At 38.8% G+C, this 19,540-nt stretch overlaps 1 protein-coding gene across 12 annotated transcripts in view; it reads left to right on the top strand.

Annotated features, from left to right (window-relative positions):
- The window catches only part of TASP1 (taspase 1), a 385,678-nt gene that overhangs the window by 94,427 nt on the left and 271,711 nt on the right, over positions 1 to 19,540 (top strand). For 7 of the 12 annotated variants that reach the window (XM_082428634.1, XM_082428635.1, XM_082428636.1 and 4 more), the window contains 2 exons: positions 7,091 to 7,210; positions 12,221 to 12,299. In XM_082428634.1, the coding sequence (XP_082284760.1) occupies positions 7,091 to 7,210; positions 12,221 to 12,299 (199 nt within the window). The remainder of the gene's footprint in view (positions 1 to 7,090; positions 7,211 to 12,220; positions 12,300 to 19,540) is intronic. The other 5 variants (XR_014254563.1, XM_082428637.1, XM_082428629.1 and 2 more) reach the window with 2 other exon arrangements.

Raw genomic sequence — 19,540 nt, 5'->3', positions numbered from 1 at the left:
TATTTTTGTTCCTAAAAGGTAATTTTGTTAGGTACCCACTTCTATGTTTATAGTTACTTTTCTCTGAGTACCTTGAAAATACACCACTGCCTTCTGGCTCCCATTGGACTTCGGGATTTCTGCCTTCATTCTGTTGTGGTGAGCTTTTCTTTCTGTCTGGCTCCCTTTCTTTCTCTCTGGCTTCCTAGAGATCTGGATTCTTGTTTTTCATCAGTTCTGGGGAAATTTGAGCTATTTTCTCTTTAAATATTTTCACTTCTCTATTCTGTCTATTCTTTCCAGTTGGGCATACATTAGACTTTTTCTCATTCATATTTTTTACTATCTCTTTCATATTTTCCAACGCCCCCACTTGCTTACAATTGCAATCAAATGTGTATTAAATGTTATATAAATATAACTGTATTATACTATTAGGAAAAAATTGAAAAATTTGTTCATGACCTGACGTTTTGAATTCTTGGTTGTGTACTTTAAAATAGATACATCAGCTGTTGATTTCTTTTTTTAAGGTAAAACTTACAAACAGCAACACACACACAATCTTAAGTGTATAATTTGATGAATTTTGATATGTGTATACAACCATGTAACGAGATATGATATTGCTACTACTCTAGAAAGTTTCCTCATACCCCTTCATAGTCCACGCCTCCTTCCCAAGACAACTATTTTTCTGATTCTTTTTCACCATAGAGTAGTTTTACCTGTTCTAAAACTTCAGATGAATGGGATCATATATTATGTACTCTCTTGTGTCCAGCTTCTTTTACTCAGCATACATCTAAAAGATTATCCATATCGTTGTACATATCACTAGTTCTTTTTTATTGCTGAGCAGTCCTCCGCTGTTGCCTGTATCACAGTTTGTGTACCCATTCCCCTCTTGATAGACATTTGGGTTGTTTACAGGTTTTGACTCTTGCAGTTTGACTAAGGTGCTATAAACATTCTTGACAAGTCTTTTGTCATGTATATTTTGCTTTCTCTTGGGTAAATATTTAGGGGTGTAGTTGCTGGGTCATAGCTAGGTGTGTATATTTAATTTAGAATTAAATTTTTTTGATTTAGAATTTTAAAATTGTGATTAATACTTACTCCAGAAAAACAAGAAGCCAAATTAGATATATTCATCATTAATTTTTAAACTGATTTTAAGTCATTGAGATGTATTCTATAAGTGTTTTTATCAAATGGATGCAATTTAATGATCTAGTTAATATTATCTTAAGGAACTTGTCAGAATTATCATCATTCTTAAATTCCTTAATTTTTATTTCAACTCCAGTATATCTTAGGTTGCTATCCTTAACCAGTGGTTCATTATGAGTTCAAATTAAATAATATTAATTAAACAACATATGAATAAGAATAAAAATGATTTAAAACTGTATAAAGCTATCGTGGTGGTTTTTACTGTTCAACTGTGTAATAATCTAAGTCACGAGTATGTTCATCTGGTCTCTACCATCACTTACACGGGCTCACTCAACATGTACACTGAGGCTCTCAAACGGTTCCATTTTGAAGAGAAAAAAATCCATAATTCATTATTTGTAAGATTATTAAAAAAAAAAAACTGAGATTAGCCACCAGAACACTATATAGGAATTCTGCCAGTTGGAAAACATTGTCCTTTGAGAGTCTGGAATTTTGGAGTAATCCTCTGGAACTTTGTTATGATATGAATTTATAATTAAAGCTGTAATCCAGATATATTAAAGCCCCTTAAAAGCATTGTTAACACACTTTATTTTTATTTTGAGCTGAAAAGGTTTCTGTTTTCGGTGTTGAGTGATTTAAGGAATTAATAACAGAGATTTTTATATAATATAATTTTTTTCTCTGTTGTAGATATGTTTGGCACTAATTATATAGTGCTGCAAAAATTTTAATGCATATTTATTAAGCAAAGAAAATAAAGGATTATTTAAAAATAGACATTATGACTGTAGCTTACAGAAACATCATTTGTAGTATTGGACATCAGAAGGGTGATTTTTCTGAAGGGTCACTGGATATTCTTATATCCAAATTTTCCTTGGTTTCAGCCAAGCCAGACACATGAAAGTAGATAATTCTAGCTAAATTGTACTTCTTTTACACACACAGCTGATATACTCTGAGCCCACAGTGGCCCCACTGTAGGGGGCTGGTTTTAGGAGATAGACCTGGAGCCAGATCTAAGTCTCTTGTAGCCAGAGCTATCGTTCCATCTTTAGGATGCTCGAAGGTGGTAAAGCTTTATGCTGAAGTTACTGTGCTGTCGCAGAGGGCGTTAAGTCAGCTGCGTTTCTCAAGTGGAAGCTCAGGCCAATCATAATGCTGCTTTCAGCCTAACAAAGGTGTCCTGGGAAGGTTTGGTATCTTTAAAGAAAAACAACAACGTATTATTATTGTATTAGGATAATCCCACCATACATCAGTTTCAGGATGCACTTTTACACTTGAGATATTATTCTTATATTTTAGCTATTTGATATTGGAATAATTCTGTACAGAAGAAAGACCAAGTTAATGAGATAAGTAACTGATAGATGGTGTCTCTTGGCAGGTTCCAGAGTTAGAGTGTAGGTTAGAGGCTTAATTTTCACGTGGAAAGTACCTACATTTTGTTCTGAGGGATTTATTAGTTTACATGTGTTACTTAATTTAATTCATACAATAACTGTGTAACAGCCATCTCCAACTTGGAGCAAGAAAAATGAAAACTTTTGACATTAAGCCCAGCAGAGATTACTAGATCCTTGGTTACTTCAAGAAAGTTTTATTTCAGTCTTTTCCATAACACATGCAATCTCTATGCCAACTTTATATACATGTGTTTATTCCGATGGGAACTATAGTTTATGCCATTGCTTTTTAGTCACAATTTTATCTAAAAAATTAATGCAACTAGCATGTTTCAGTCAGGGACAATAGGTCCATGTGTATCTATGTGGCGCATGTACTTCTAAGTATTTATGGAGTGTAAGAGTATAATAGCAGCTCTATATAATAACAGTCATTTGTGTGTTTTTTAGCCTTTCTTAGATTTCATTCTTGTACAGACGAGCTCTGTGAAATTATTATAGCCAAAATACCAGTGTTTGTCTTTCACTCAATTTATCTGCACTTCATAAAAATGCTTAAATGTTATTTCATCATCCTTCAAGTTGCTTTTCAGTATGTGAAATCTGTGAACTAATTCTTGAATATTTATGAAGTAATTCTGATTTTTGCAGGTGTTGCAAGCCATTAGGAATATTTAGCTTAATTTGGAGCAGGATTCTCTATTTTTCGCTTGATTTTTCATTTTTGAAAAACAAGTTACAGTAAATCCATCTCTGTATAATCCTTTTGTGTCTTTCTGTAGTAGTTTGGTTAGGGATAAGAGTTATAGTTCACAATATCCTGATCGAAATGCTAAGAGAATTGTTTTACAGATAACGTATATCATCGTGTATATGTTATGTGTCCCCTCAGTAAAGTTCTACTTTATAGAATGTTTGAGTAGGATCAGCAGTCACAGTTAATAAAAAAGAACTAATAACGAATACCCTTTCCTGACTTTGTTGTTGCTGTTTTTGAGGAAAGTTATTTTACAGTGCCTCTTTATTTGCATGAGAGTTGTCTATTTCTAAAAGAACCAGCAAGATTAATAAGATCATACTTTAAAATACCTTGTAGTGTGTTCATGGTGTTATGGTTGTGGTGATATGCTGCCAGTTGGTAGTTGAACAAGATAGAGCTTAAATCTTTTATGCTGACATAATGTTGGTCTTAGGTGGTTTAAGTTTCTCCTTCAGCAGATTTGTGCCTATGAAGTTATTTGCCTTAGAATGAGTAGAGCAGACATCTGGCTGATAATGACCTTGTGGGATGCTCTCAGACCTTGTTTCTCAAAGTAGGGTCCATGGAGCAGTAACATCAGCATCAGCATTACTCGGGGGTTTTTAGATGTACAGTCGTGACTGATTCTAGATTACTCCATCAGAATCGGCATTCAAACAGGTTCTCCAATTGATTTGTATGCACATTAAAGTTTGAGAAGCCCTCCTGTAGATGACGTAAGACTTGGCATCTGAACAAGAAACAATCTCTATCTGGGGTTGCAAGGATATAAAGATTTAGGAATTATTTCTTAGAAAAATGAAACAAATGTTCATCTTAAAAGTACATTTGTCTTTAGGGTTATCTCTCTTTTCTGGAATAAAATGTGTCCAATGCATTTCTTTACTTTGATAATTCCATCTTATCTACCAAAGAAGAGAGACTCCACTTAGTCTGTACCAAATGAGTAAACCTGATTATTGTTAATCTTCCCTAAGATAGTGTCATTCTCTGGCCTTGTATGAAATTGAATCTTGAGAAAAGGAGATGGAAGACTGACGTTAGAATGGCAGGGCATGTATCGTCACTTACTGGGCTTGGTTTTGTTACACCAGGGATACAGATGTGCTTTATTTACTCCAAGTTTATTTTATTTTTATTTTTTAAATTTTTATTGGAGTATAGTTGCTTTACAATGTTGTGTTAGTTTCTGCTGTATAGTAAAGTGAATCAGTTATATGTATACGTATATACACTCTTTCTTAGATTTCCTTCCCATTTAGGTCACCACAGATCACTGAGTAGAGTTCCCTGTGCTAAACAGTAGGTTCTTATTAGTTATCTATTTTATACGTAGTGGTGTATACGTGTCAATCCCAATCTCCCAATTTGTCCCACCCCTTCTTCCCCTCTTGGTTACCGTAAGTTTGTTGTCTACATCTGTGACTATTTCTGCTTTGCTGATAAGTTCATCTGTTTTTCTAGATTCCACATATAAGCGATAATATACGATATTTGTTTTACTCTTTCTGACTTACCTCACTCTGTATGACAGTCTCTAGGTCTATCCATGTCTCTGCAAATGGCACTATTTCGTTCCTTTTTATGGCTGAGTAATATTCTATTGTATATATGTACCACATCTTCTTTATCCATTCCTCTGTCGATGGACATTTAGGTTGCTTCCATGTCCTGACTATCGTAAATAGAGCTGCAGTGAATATCAGGGTGCATGCATCCTTTCAAATTCTGGTTTTCTCCAGCTATATGCCTAGGAGTGGGATTGCTGGGTCATATGGTAGCTCTATTTTTAGGTTTATAAGGAACCTCCATACTGTTCTCCATAGTGACTGTACCAATTTATATTCCCACCAACGGTGTAGGAGGGTTCCCTTTTCTCCACACCCTCTCCACCATGTATTGTTTGAAGATTTTTTGTTGATGGCCATTCTGACCGATGTGAGGTGATACCTCATTGTAGTTTTGATTCTCATTTCTCTAGTAATTAGTGATGTTGAGCATCTTCTCATGTGCTTTTTGCCCATCTATATGTGTTCTTTGGAGAAATGTCTGTTTAGATCTTTTGATTGGGTTATTTGTTTTTTTGATACTGAGCTGCATGAGCTGTTTGTATATTTTGGAGATATCCCTTGTTGGTTGCTTCGTTTGCAAATATTTTCTCCCATTCTGAGGGTTGTCTTAAAGAATAAGGATGTCCTTAATGTCTGCTGTGGGCAGAATGAAACAGTGGATCAGACCTTTCCTCAGAGGTTTACAGTCAGGTTAGGAAACTATCCTTAAAAGTCAGACAACCTACCACCAGAAGAACTGTGATATTCTGGGATATGGCCATGTTGATCCACTGGCTGGTCTTCCCCAGCTGCTGTTAAAAGGGTGAGTAGGGACACAGCATGCATTTCAGTCAGTTACACCTGTTGTATCAAAGCAAAGTAAGTACTGTCATAGTGGAACAGTATATTTAAGGGGAGTTAGAATTTAGAGCAAGAACCAAAGAAATGCAAACATCTAGATATACCTTCTCCTAATAGACTTAATATAATGTTCATTGTGGCATACTCTGCCTCTGCATTTTCTAGTTTGCTTTAAGGAAAAATCTTTTGTTTACATTCTGCTTCCAATATTTCAAAACTCCCTTCAATGTTGCTCAACTTCTGAGGTGGCCTTGGGAGCCCATTGACTTTTCTGGGGCTAGCCTTAGTGTGGTATTTCAAAAACCACTCAGGCAGGTACCCCCTCAGCACGAATAATGTCTTGCTCAGTAAGTAGTATGAGCATAAACCACACAGGAGGGAGAGCTGGTCTCGTTGAACATGGGCTTCTGCCTGACTCTTTCATACAGACTTGAGTGCTAGGGTGAGGGTAGGGGTCTCAGGTTCTGGGGCACCAGTGCCCTAGTGTAAGAATACCACCATGACCGCTATGAACCTAAAGACCTGTAGTAGCCCTCCTTTTTAATATATAAAAAAGATAATTTTTCATGAAACTTTGTTCCCACTTCCTTTACTTCTGATTTTTATCCAGCAGTGTAAAGTTTGTCTGCCTTGCACAGGTGAACCAGAAATCTTTGAGGTAGGAGACAGCTGCTTGTGGTCACTACATGTGAAATGCCTTAAGCATGTGGGACCTGGTACAAGACACAGAAACACAAAGATGCCTCCCAAGAATATGCAGTTTTCTGCCATATGATTGGCAACCATGTTATTAATATAGCAGAGAAGGGAGCTGGCCATTAAGTTTCTCAGAAGGAAGGAATTATAAAAGAAAATTGTAGCATGGTCTACACTGGAAATGTCACTCTCTTCATTTATTGTGCTGAATATATTACTTTTAGAAATTTGTATATAATATTTAAAAAATACTAATAAGGACATTTATTAGTTCACTTACATCATAGATCTTTTCCTCTATAAATTCTCAATCGTGAACTTAATCCTTGAGATTAAGGAGACACGGCGATATACTGTAATTTATATTAAATTGTTTTTTTCTTCCTCCCTTAGAAAGGCACATTAGGCTTATTATTAGAGAAGAGCAACCAGACACCCTTGGTTCAGGATCTTACAGTGGAAAATAAGTTTTGACTTGAACCAGATTAAGTGGCAACTTGATAATAAATAATTTCAGGAGATTGCTGAATGTTCCGGTTAAGGATTAGCTCAGATTTTGTTATGTCATGATTGTTCCGACAAGTGCTGTGTGGTCACATCATTGTCACACACCGTGCTTAGCGAATGCTCTGGCCACTTTTGCTCCGCAGGAGAATGACTCAGGCACTTTGGACACAGTGGGCGCTGTGGTCGTGGACCACGAAGGGAACGTGGCTGCCGCCGTCTCCAGTGGAGGCTTGGCCTTGAAACATCCAGGGAGAGTGGGGCAGGTAAGTGATTCTGGGGTTTTTAAACTAGCTTTCCAAGTCGAAACATGGAATTTTCTAGCCTGCAAGTTTTTGAACCAGTAGAGATATATTTTTTTTCTTTAGAAAAAAACAAATGATTATTGTTCTTAACACTTATGTAGTATAAATCATCAAATACCTGTTCAGGATTCTTTCTAAAATTAAAACCTATCTCACAGTAATAGGGTTCTTCCTGGTCTTTACAATTGGTAATCCTATGTTTGGCTACTTTCAGCAGGCTAGGTACTGGCCCGGGCATTTATCAGACATTTAATAAATGTGCATCCATTTCCATTTTTTTTCTTTGTAAATGTCATTCTCTTTAGGATCCAGCACCTGACTATATGGCTGCTTGCTTTCCAGGTGGAAACACAGTTTTAGAGTTACATTTTGTATTTCCTCCATTCAAGGAACAGTAACATTTTGACCCTCTAATCCCTCCTCTGATTAAGCATTTCAGCTATTTTATAGACTGACTAGTAGTCCAAGTCACCAACACATGATACCACTTGAGAAATCGAGATAGAAGGGTCTAATTTATGTGCAACTGGCTTATTCCCTGTTGACTTGTACATCTTCTTCACCCCTGACTCCCCATCTCCATCCAGCCTTTAGTACCCAACTGAGAATGAAATTTAACAATCCATTTGATCTAATAACCTTGCTGAGAATAAACCAATTTGGCACATTACTTACAGCCTTAATAAATATTTGTTGAGTGAACAAATGAATTGGACACCCTCACAGAATCTGTTAAAGTTGTTGCACAGGGTGCGTTTAAGCTCAGTGCTTGGATCTCGTGTTGCATCTGTAGCACCGCTTGGCATGCTCTGTGTGCTTTGTCTCTCACATTTGAAGAAGAGTCAGTGTCACAGTTGCTTTGGACACGGTGGTTAGCTAGTGCTTGGAGCAGAGTGATCTGCTTCGTGGAGGACATCTTTGCAAAGCCCCAAGTGATGTTCCCTGATCTGCCCTTTATTGTGGACAAGTCACTCACAGTCCTATGGTGGGAAGGGAAAGGGAAGAATAATTAATTTTGTGCTACTCTTTGCCTACCATACAAGGGGATTTATGAGGAATGATTACTCAACATGTGGAAATGCTTTGAACTCAGTATAAAAAGCCTTTGTCTGGTCATGGTATTTTTCCACATTATAAAGCCCTGTGTATTTGTCAAGTTTGGAATAAGAAAACCAAGCTTGGCATATCAGATCTGGATGCCTCGGTAGAGGAAGAGAGAGAAAAGCCAGCAGAGGCGCCTTCATTGCATTGTAATTCCCATGACTTTCTTACTGGTTTTTGTTTGATTTCGTTAGCAAAATAGCAACAACAGAACCAAGCATAGTGCTGGACTGCGTTAGCGGGATATTACACCGAACCCTGCACGTGGGGTTGCCCTGGAAAAAGAAATACTGTAAAACTTAACACGTACACATTTGAAAGTTGCTAAGAGAGTAGGTCTTAAAAGTTCTCACCACAAGAAAAACAATTCTGTAACTGTGTATGATGACGGATGTTAACTAGACTAATTGTGGTGATCATTTTGCAATATATACAAATATTGAATGATTATTTTGTACACCTGAAGCTAATATAATGCGTGTCAATTGTACCTCAATTAAAAAAAAACACCTTACATATTGATTTGCCCCACTTGGCTGGTTTATGAATGCATAGTTTGTGAGAGCTGATAAATCAGGAAAGGGTGTGGAGGAGTAAAGAAAGGTGCTTATAGGGAAACACAGTTGCTTAATCGTGTTATATTGCTGAGATAGAGGAGAAGCAATAAGCCTAGAAATATGCAAGCATCAGATGGGAGGTAAGGAGCTGTTCTTCTTGACGATCAGGACAGAATGAAACAAAATACTCAAGCAAACTATTTAAAAAAGCAAAGATTATTTTTTTAAAATGTGCTGAAACTAGCTATTCTTATATACATTTTAAATGCACAAGTAACTCTTTAAAAATTTTAGCATATTACCCGTATTACCCAGCTGCTGAAGTGGCAATTTGAATTAGAACTTGTTTGCTTCCTCAGCTTATCGTAATAGTTAGAATTTACAAACGGGACACGAGAGAGGAATTATTGTCATTATGTTCTACTCTCCCCCAACCCTCACCCTACCCACACACAAACAGGCAGTTGAGTTTAGGGGCTAAGAGTGTGGATTTGGGATTTAGGTAAAACTTTATTCTGACCCCGCTCCCCCCCGCTTACCAGTCCCCTCCCCATGGACAAGTTACTCAATGCCGTTAAGTAAGTTCTACTTTCCACAACTACAAAATGGGGATAAATAGCTACCGTACAAAGTTCTAGAAGGTTAAATGACATAATGCATTTCAGTTGCGTATCATAGTGCCTCCTAATAACAGCTGCAGCTGCCGTTTATTAATCATTGGCTCTGTGCAGCAAGTGTGTTAAATTCCCATGATCCTACAAGACTGTGAGGTGGGTGTTTTTATTACCCTCATTTTATAAAAGAGGAAACGAAGACCCAGAGAAGATTAAGTTATAATAATATCATCATTTGTATGACCTACTTTTACTGCATGATAGTAGCTTTGATAAAATTTTACTCCTAAAAAGAAGGAAGCCTTTTGCTGTTGCTCTTGTTTTTAAAGATCTGCTTAAGGTTGTGATGTTTTATCCAAAGGAGTGGATACGAGAGGGACAGTCTCTGATTCTTTCTTTTTTCTTAGCCATCACTGTCTCAGCCCAACCAATTTCAGAAGGTTGAGAAGGAAGACAACTTTAGGTCATGAAATTGAGGAGAGATAGCATAAAGGAAATTTTGTGTAGAGAGGAGAAACAAGAGTAAGAATAAACTTCCTTTTCATGGCCTCCACTGGGCTTCTCAGGGGTGTCCTCTTGGACATATTTACTATTTTTTAGGTGCAGACTCCTGGTCAAGATAATTGTGGGAAATGGAAAGGGCAGTGGGCTAAGATCCAGGGTTTCCAGTGAAGGAAGAATGGGCCCTTCCACGGAGGTCACATGTTCTCTGAGACTTCGGCTGACCCAACACCCAGCCTAGGTAGTACCAGTGGAATGGCTTATCCCACAGGTCTGCCATGTTATTCTGAAATCCATATGTTGAATTAATTCCACAGAGCTTTTAGTTGCCACACCCACCCATCTGTCTTGTGTGTTTTAGAAGCATGGTGTTTTCAATATGCCTGCCATATCAGGGGTGTTGTGTTCAGTTCTTGGTTCTACTTTTAAGAGGGGTATTGTCATTGACAGTGGGGGATGGCAACTGTGGATCACACGAACATGGTCCGACTTCATCTCCAATTATCCTGGACCCTGGTTCATTTCTCAAGGAGGGTCATTAGGGAAGTGGGGTAGGTGTGTGCATCTCAATGTCTTGGGGAGCAGTTCACAAATTCTTTGAGAGAGAAAAGAGAAATCAGGGCATTAGAATAGGTGTTTTCAAAAATTTGGAGAACTTTAGGGGAAGGTTAAAGTATTTCCAGAGAGTAGACCTAGGATTGGTGGGTGGAAGTTAAGGAAGCACTTTCCACCAATGGAAAGTGTCCAGAAGGGGTATATGTTCCCACATGAGGTGGTGAGGTTCTCAGTATCAGAAGTGCCTGGGATATTTCACGAAAATCCCTGTTCTGGGTAGAATATTAGAGCAAAGTAGTTCTAAAGTCTTTGTAAAAAAGAATAAAATATCATAGAAAGCTGAAGTCTGTCTGGTCACCATTCTCAGTCTAAGCTTCTTCTTCCAGTCCTCACAAGTGAGTTTCTAGAATATAACTGTGCTATTTTATGGGAGTATCTTTTGCCTTCATCAATCACAGAGAATGCTGAATGTCTTGTAGTTTGCTGTTTTGTTTTTTTTTTTAAACTCAATAGGTCTCAGAGTTTCTTCTGTAATAGTTCTTAAAAATCTTTTTAAAGAAACTTAATCCTTTTTTCTAATGTTTGAAACAAATTCCACATATTGCTATGCCGGTGTTTTTTTAGCCATTTCTGTACTGATTGAATTTATGTTGTTTTCAGTATTTCATTCTTATCAAACAGGTGATAATGAACATTCCTGACCATGCCTCCTTGTATGTCTCTGTAATAGCTATCTAAGGGTTTTTCTAATTCTGCTTCTAAGGAATGGAACAGTTATCAATTGTGATTCCCCTTCCAAAGGCAGAGAAAATCATTGTGAATATCGAAGAGGTGAATCCAGACGTTCTGGGCGGCACTGTCGGAAACAAAATAGGAATGATTGTCACACACTTTTATAAAACCCCAGCAGCTTATTGTGTTCCTGGTGGTTTCAGACATATACATTTATTCCACCACCTCACAAAGTGATTAGCTTGAACAGGCCTTTTTGTCTCCTTTCTTTCTATCTGGCAGAATCTAGCACAGCGGTGAGCAGGTACTGGGCCCTTCGGTGCATACCTGTTTGCAGTTCCTGTTGTGCCACCCCGAAGGAGGCAGGGAAAAGGCACTAAAACCTAAAGCAGCGTTTGCTAGAGCGTGGCAGGAGGACCACCTGCGTTCCGGGCTCCTAGGCCCCGGTTAATGATGCTGGTTCCTGGGGCAACCTCCAGACCATCAGGGTATCTGGGAACCAAGGTTCCTATCATCATGCTCCCCAAGAAATCTGCCACACACCTAGTTTGACAAGTGTTATTTTAAGGCAACCACAGTGATTTCAAGGGGCCAGAAGAGCAACACCTGACAAACTACAATAGAGGGAAGATTTTTCAGGGAAGGAAAAAATTACTGTTGATGAGACTAAGAAACTTTCTTTTGCTATTTTCTGAAAAATTTTAGATTAGTACATAGCTGAAAATATAGTTTTGTTAATGTTAGAACCATTGTTTGGGTAGGTCTTGTACAACCTCTGGTTATCGCTCATTTGCTATACATCATTATTAGATGAGGCTTTGTTAGATGGGTATGATTTCTGTCTTCTGTTGAAAGCTAGTAATTACGTGTAATAATCTTAAAATATTGTATTTATCTATTTTTCCCCCCAGGCTGCTCTTTATGGATGTGGCTGCTGGGCTGAAAATACTGGAGCTCATAATCCCTACTCCACAGCTGTGAGTACCTCAGGTATTTGCTGCTTTCATGACCATTTTTCATAACTTCAACCTTGTAGGTCATTTAATGATTGAAAACCATATTTTTATGTAAACACAAAGCATGTGCTAAGACGTCACATGCATAAGAACACTGATGCCTGAAAAATCTTTGATATTTGGGAGCTTTTGAGAATTGTTTCACAACGTAAGTATCACAGTATAAAGGCTTTGCTAACATTTTCAATACAACTTTGGAGTTAACTAAAATTTAATTGTATTTTTAATGGATTTTTTTTTCTCTAATGACTCATGATAGTACCAAATTCAGGTCAAAATGATATAAAAGTAGCAAGGCATTTCAAAAACTAAGAGGTCATTTCTTGAGTAAAATGTTGACATAAAACTTGCAAGGTGTATTTCAAACCGTGTAGTTTATGACATCTACACTTTTGATAAAATGTAGGTCCTTTTTTTGTATTTGTATTAGAAGAGTCATTTTCATTTAGAAGTGTGTGTGTGTGTGTGTGTGTGTGTGTGTGTGTGTGTGTGTGTGAAGGTGAGTGTATGTTTGGGGGAGTGGATTTTTAAAAAAATTTTTATTGGAGTATAGTTGATTTATAATGTTGTGTTAGTTTCAGGTGTACAGCAAAGTGAATCAGTTATACGTATACATATACCCACTCTTTTTTAGATCCTTTTCCCATATAGACCATTACAGAGTAGTGAGTAGAGTTTTCTGTGCTATACAGTAGGTCCTCATTAGTTATCTATTTTATATATATTAGTGGGGAGTGGATTTTAATGGGCAGAATGGTTGTTGTCTAGACCCAGGTTTTCATATGCTTTTGCCAGACGTACTTGAAGCTCTTCATGTAGTTGATATGCATGGTTGACGTAATAATATTGGTTCATCCCCTTTGCTGTGCTGTCTCTCAAGTTACAGTCCTAGGCCTTTCTCCCTGACGTCCTCAGGCTTTATCAGGAGGCTGGTAGACATGGCTGCTTTTCCTTCCTTTCTCTGTTCAGTTTCTTGCCACATTGTTTTCTGTCCCACCACACTGACCACCCACCCAATCCAAGAGCCCTCCTCTCCTGCTCACTCTTGCCTCTCTGTGGTCTCTGGCACAGGTGACTCTTTTCTTTCCATCTCTAGCGTAGATCCTGAACCTCTCTTGGTTTGTCCTGCTTCTCTGACCTGCTCCATCTTGTCCTTCGTCACGGACTCTTCCCATTGCTAACGACCCCGGTGTGGGCCTCCGCTGGCTTTTCTTCATCTCACTGTGTGCTTCCTCTCGGTGATCTGGTATTATTGCTGTTGTTCTCATGATTTCAGCGGTTATTCCTTTTTTTTTTTTTTTTTTTAAAGAAAGTACTCGAACTGTGTTTTTTCTTTTTTTTTTTTTAATTTATTTTTATTTATTTATTTTTGGCTGTGTTGGGTCTTCGTTTCTGTGTGAGGGCTTTCTCTAGTTGTGGCAAGTGGGGGCCACTCTTCATCGCGGTGCATGGGCCTCTCACTATTGTGGCCTCTCTTCTTGCGGAGCACAGGCTCCAGACTCACAGGCTCAGTAGTTGTGGCTCACGGGCCTAGTTGCTCCGCGGCATGTGGGATCTTCCCAGACCAGGGCTCGAAGCCGTGTCCCCTGCATTAGCAGGCAGATTCTCAACCACTGCGCCACCAGGGAAGCCCAGCGGTTATCTTTTAACATATTGGCTTCCACGTCTATCTCTACTCTGGACTTTTCACTTGAAGTCCACCTGAGTTCTTTCTGCCTTCCTGTTGGATACGTCCCTGTGGGTGTCATGTGTGCACATGAGATTCAGCAGCTCAACTGAACACCTTGTTCCTTATTCCCACGCCTTGGCCATCTTTCTCCTGTATTCTTTTTCTCTTTTATTGCCATCACTATGCTATTTGGTCAGACTTGAAATCTTGGTACCATTCTCATATTTGTAGCTTCTTTCCATTTCTACTGACCTGACCCTGTTATTTCAGACACCCAAGCTCCTGCCCGCCTGTTGTAGCAGCCTCCTGACTCAGATCCATTATTTGCATTGGTGGAAAAATTTGATTTTGAGCCACTCAGATGAAGTCCAAACACAAATTAATGCTGAATCTAAACCATGCTAATATAATAGACAAAAAATTGTTTTTCAGTCTCTCCATTTTGAAGAAATGAGCATAATGTAGTAATATGAGTTAATTTTTTTTTTTAAATTTATTTATTTATGGCTGTGTTGGGTCTTCGTTTCTGTGCGAGGGCTTTCTCTAGTTGCGGCAAGTGGGGGCCACTCTTAATCGCGGTGCGCGGGCCTCTCACTATCGCTGCCTCTCTTGTTGCGGAGCACAGGCTCCAGACGCACAGGCTCAGCAATTGTGGCTCATGGGCCCAGTTGCTCCGCGGCATGTGGGATCTTCCCAGACCAGGGCTCGAACCTGTGTCCCCTGCATTGGCAGGCAGATTCTCAACCACTGCGCCACCAGGGAAGCCCCTATGAGTTAATTTTTAATTTAATATTGCTGGCACATGAAAATCTTTACACATAATACTTAGGAATTAGCTTGTGCATAATGAAGTATGGCCCATGTCTATGGAAAATTGTGGTATTTGAACAAACCAAAGTCTAAAATAGGTAATTCATTGTTTCATTTTTATTTTCCTAAAGAAATATCAGTTGGTATCATGTGTTGTGTTGACTTTATTTTTGGTCAGTATGTGGTTCATGAGTTGGTTTGTTGCTATTTAAATGTTAGGAGACCTGAATTCTACTTTAAGCTGGAATCCTGAGTGCCTGTCTCACTGTGTCACTTTGGAAAAGAAATTCAATCTCCTTGGGATTGTCCACCTCCCTTTTTAAAATTTGGTGATGTGGAATAAGAGCACATAAATCTTTATAGATTTGATTCTATGAAGTAGATTGCAGTGGGTGGGTAAAGTTAAAATTGTAAAATTAAGGTATTTCTCCCTTCCCCTGGAATATTTCCTTCTTTGCCCATCTTGTATCCAATGAAGATAGTTTTATATAACTAAAGATACCTTTAGGTTTCCAGTTTATGATATCTAGTGTAGCTTTTTAGCTTGGATGCCCAGCTCATCATGTTACACCCTTCTTAAGTTTAAGAACTAACCATCATCAGCTTACAGAACCTGAGGATAATAGAGCAAGTCTCCAGTTCCTTCCATCTGTGGGACTTTGTGTGATTGCTTCGCCCTTGTTTCTCCTGGGGCTGTTGCTATGAGGTTGACGATGGAAACACATGGCAGAGTTGGGTGACCAAGTCAGAAGAAAGGTGGAGCACAGAATTTTGCAACTGTTTGGTCAACATAAAAAAGACGTGTGCCTTAGGCTGTTGCAGAAAATCCAGAGACCTGGCCTACATTTTAGGTTTATAGTTCTTGGAAGGTGATAATTGAAAGAGAGAGGGAAGATAGTTAGTTATGGTCAGGGTAGGGCTCTCCTAAGGCCAGACAGGTGATGTGGTCATTAGCCTGCGGGATAAACTCCAGCATCTTGTTCTCATTACGGCGGGGAGGAATGAGTGGAGAGTGGGGAAGAGCATAGCGGGGCAGGAGCTGACCTTGCAAACTCTGACTAATGTTCCGGCATCTTGGAAATTTGCCGAGCTAGGGAGGTTCTTGTTCAGACTCTTCCACTCACTGGCTGAGACATCCTGGCAAGGAGTTATTTGTACCACAGGAATAGTATCTATCTTAATATTTATGAGGATTTAATGAGCTGACGTATGGATCTCTAGAACTTATTCATCTTACACACCTGAAACCTTATGAATTTTGAATAGCACCTCCCCATTTCTCTCTTCACTAACTCCTGGCAGTCACCATTACCCTCTGCTTCTATGAGTCTGACTATTTTAGGTACCTCATATAAGTGGAATGGTGCAGTGTCTGTCCTGTGACTGGCCTGTTTCACTCAGCATAAGGTCTTCTGGGTTCATCCATGTTGTCATATATGGTAGGATTTCCTTCCTTTTAAAGGCCGAATAATATTCCGTTATATGGATATACCACATTTTCTTTTCTTGCTCATCTGTCAAGGACATTTAGGTTGTTTTCATATCTTGGCTATTGTGAACAATGATGCAATGAACACGGGAGTGCAGGTACCTCTTTGACATCCTGATTTCAATTCTTTTTGATAAATACCCAGAAGTGGAATTGCTGGATCATATGATAGTTCCATTTTTGTTTTTTGAGGAACCTTCATACTGTTTTCCATAGTAACTGAACCATTTTACATTCCTACCACCTGTGTATACAGGTTCAGATATCTCCATATCCTCACCAACATTTATCTCTTGTCTTTTTTTTTTTTAAAACATCTTTGTTGGAGTATAACTGCTTTACAATGGTGTGTTAGTTTCTGCTTTATAACAAAGTGAATCAGCTATACATATACATATATCCCCATATCTCCTCCCTCTTCCGTCTCCCTCCCACCCTCCCTATCCCACCCCTCTAGGTGGTCACAGAGCACAGAGTTGATCTCCCTGTGCTGTGTGGCTGCTTCCCACTAGCTATCTATTTTACATTTGGTAGTATATATTAGTCCATGCCACTCTCTCACTTCGTCCCACGTTACTCTTCCCCCTCCCCGTGTCCTCAAGTCCATTCTCTACGTCTGCATCATTATTCCTGTCCTGCCCCTAGGTTTTTCATAACCATTTTTTTTTTTTAGATTCCATATATATGTGTTAGCATACGGTATTTGTTTTTCTCTTTCTGACTTACTTCACTCTGTATGACAGACTCTAACTCCAACCACCTCACTACAAATAACTCAATTTCGTTTCTTTTTATGGCTGAGTAATATTCCACTGAATATATGTGCCACATCTTCTTTATCCATTCATCTGTCGATGGACACTTAGGTTGCTTCCATGTCCTGGCTATTGTAAATAGAGCTGCAATGAGCATTGTGGTACATGACCCTTTTTGAATTATGGTTTTCACAGGGTATATGCCCAGTAGTGGGATTGCTGGGTCGTATGGTAGTTCTGTTTTTAGTTTTTTAAGGAACCTCCATATTGTTCTCCATAGTGACTATCTCTTGTCTTTTTGATAATAGCCATTTTGACAGATGTGTGGTGATATCTTGTGGTTTTAAGTTGCACTTCCCTAATGACTAATGATGTTGAACACCTTTTTCATGCACCTGTTGGCCGCTTGTATGTCTTCTTTGGAGAAATGTCTTTTCAAGTCCTTTGCCCATGTTCTAATATTGTTTTTTTGCTATTGAGTTGTAGGAGTTTCTTATCTATTTTAGATATTAACCCCTTCTCAGAAGTATGGTTTATACATATTTTCTCCCATTCCATAAGTGTCCTTTTCATTTTATTGCTTATTTCCTTTGCTATGTTGAAGCTCTTTAGTTTGATGTAGTCCCACTTGTCTATTTTTGCTTTTGTTGCCTGTACGTTTACTGTAATATCCAAGAATAAAATATACCAATGTAAGACACATACACTAGGGGGAAAAAGAGACTGCCAGTTATATTATGACACATGGCTTTCTCATCACTTAACACATGGCTGTTGCTTTACAAGAAACTATAGAATTGGGGGTATTTTTCCAATGAGAAATATTTGCTTCCCTGGTAACAATGTCATGCCCCTTTGCTATTTCCATGCCTTCCTATGTATACAGTCACTTTTGGTTTGAATCGTGTATCATACCGTAATCCTTTTGAAGACATTATAAATGGCAGTTACACTCAAAACACGTAGTTCCAACATGGCACACAACTCAACCGAAGGGTCAACAAATGGGAACAGCCGACCTCTAGAGGCAGTGATGGCTGTGTCACAGCTGCAAGCTGGAGGACAGCCATGGGAGGATGCCATCAATTACAGTGCACCTCCCGATTTCCAAAAATTTAAAATGTGAAAAAAAGTGTGCTTTTCTTATTCTCAGCTTTTTTGTGAAAATAAATAATTAGTTTCAAGCTTTCTTTAAGTGGTGACATAAGCTCTTGAGAAAAGGGGGCTTGTGAGACTTCCCTGGTGGCTCAGTGGTTAAGAATCCACCTGCCAATGCAGGGGACACGGGTTCGAGCTCTGGTCCGGGAAGATCCCACATGCCGTGGAGCAACTAAGCCCGTGCACCACAACTACTGAGCCTACGCTCTAGAGCCCGAGAGCCACAACTATTGAGCCCGTGTGCCACAACTACTGAAGCCCAAGTGCCTAGAGCCCGTGCTCTGCAACAAGAGAAGCCACCGCAATAAGAAGCCCGCGCACTGCAACGAAGACCCAATGCAGCCAAAAATAAATAAATTAATTAAAAAAAAAAAGAAAAGGGGGCTTGTGGGTGTATTTGTGTTTCCTGAGTGCCTGGCACAGGGCTTTGCACTTAGTAAATGCTTAATAGACAAATTAAAATTTAAAAATGTATATGCATGGACAGTATTTTATTATAACCATCGAACTTGCTAAGAGACTGGAACATAGTTATTCCAACCATTAAAAAGAAAGAATAGTTATATAACGTGGTGGAAGTGCTAAATTACCACACAATGGCAATCATATTACAGTAAATAAATGTATCAAGTTAACATGTTGTACACCTTAGATTTACACAATGTTATATGTCAAATATATCTCAATGAAAAAAAAAAAAGAAATGTGTATGTGATTCTTCTCTCTTCTAGAGGGATTCTTGTCTTTTCAAAAAGATTATTCATCATGGAATTTCTTTAACTAGCATTTTAAAATTTGATTTAATTTGACAAAACCAGATTCACACATATTTTTTCGGTAACACATCAGATGTGTAACGTAAGATACATCTGTGGTTCTTCTCTGGCTGTGGAAAGGAAGAGCAAACTGAGGATCAGTAGATCGGAAGGAGGAACAAGCACGAGATGAAGTTTATGCTCTGGCTGACCTTAGCATCTTCTGTTACTTGTCTGTGCAGTCTGGTTTTTTTCTTAAAGAGAAACAGTTAAGTCCAGGGGTTTTATGGCAGCTGACTAGAGATCAGAAGACACAGGCTTCTGCATGGAGAAAGGTCTGCTACCCAATAGGAGACCCAGTGATTTCTGATTTTCTAGGTTCTTTGATTTTCCAGGTCTTGGCTGATCCAGAAAATCAGAGGGTAGTGAGGGTGTGGCCATGGCTTGCTAAGAGTAGCTTCAAAGGTGGATGGGATAAAAAATGCAAAGAATGAGGCCAGGCTCTTGCTTTGATATTTCTGAGCCAGTGATTGGAGTCTCCTCCTCAAGGGCTGGGAGGTATGTCACCCCTTCTTGATT

Source organism: Balaenoptera physalus (assembly GCF_965194825.1).
Source record: "Balaenoptera physalus genome assembly, chromosome: 16".
NCBI lineage: Eukaryota > Metazoa > Chordata > Mammalia > Artiodactyla > Balaenopteridae > Balaenoptera > Balaenoptera physalus.
Note: the sequence above shows the minus strand (reverse complement) of the source record. Positions and strands in the feature narration are given on the sequence as shown.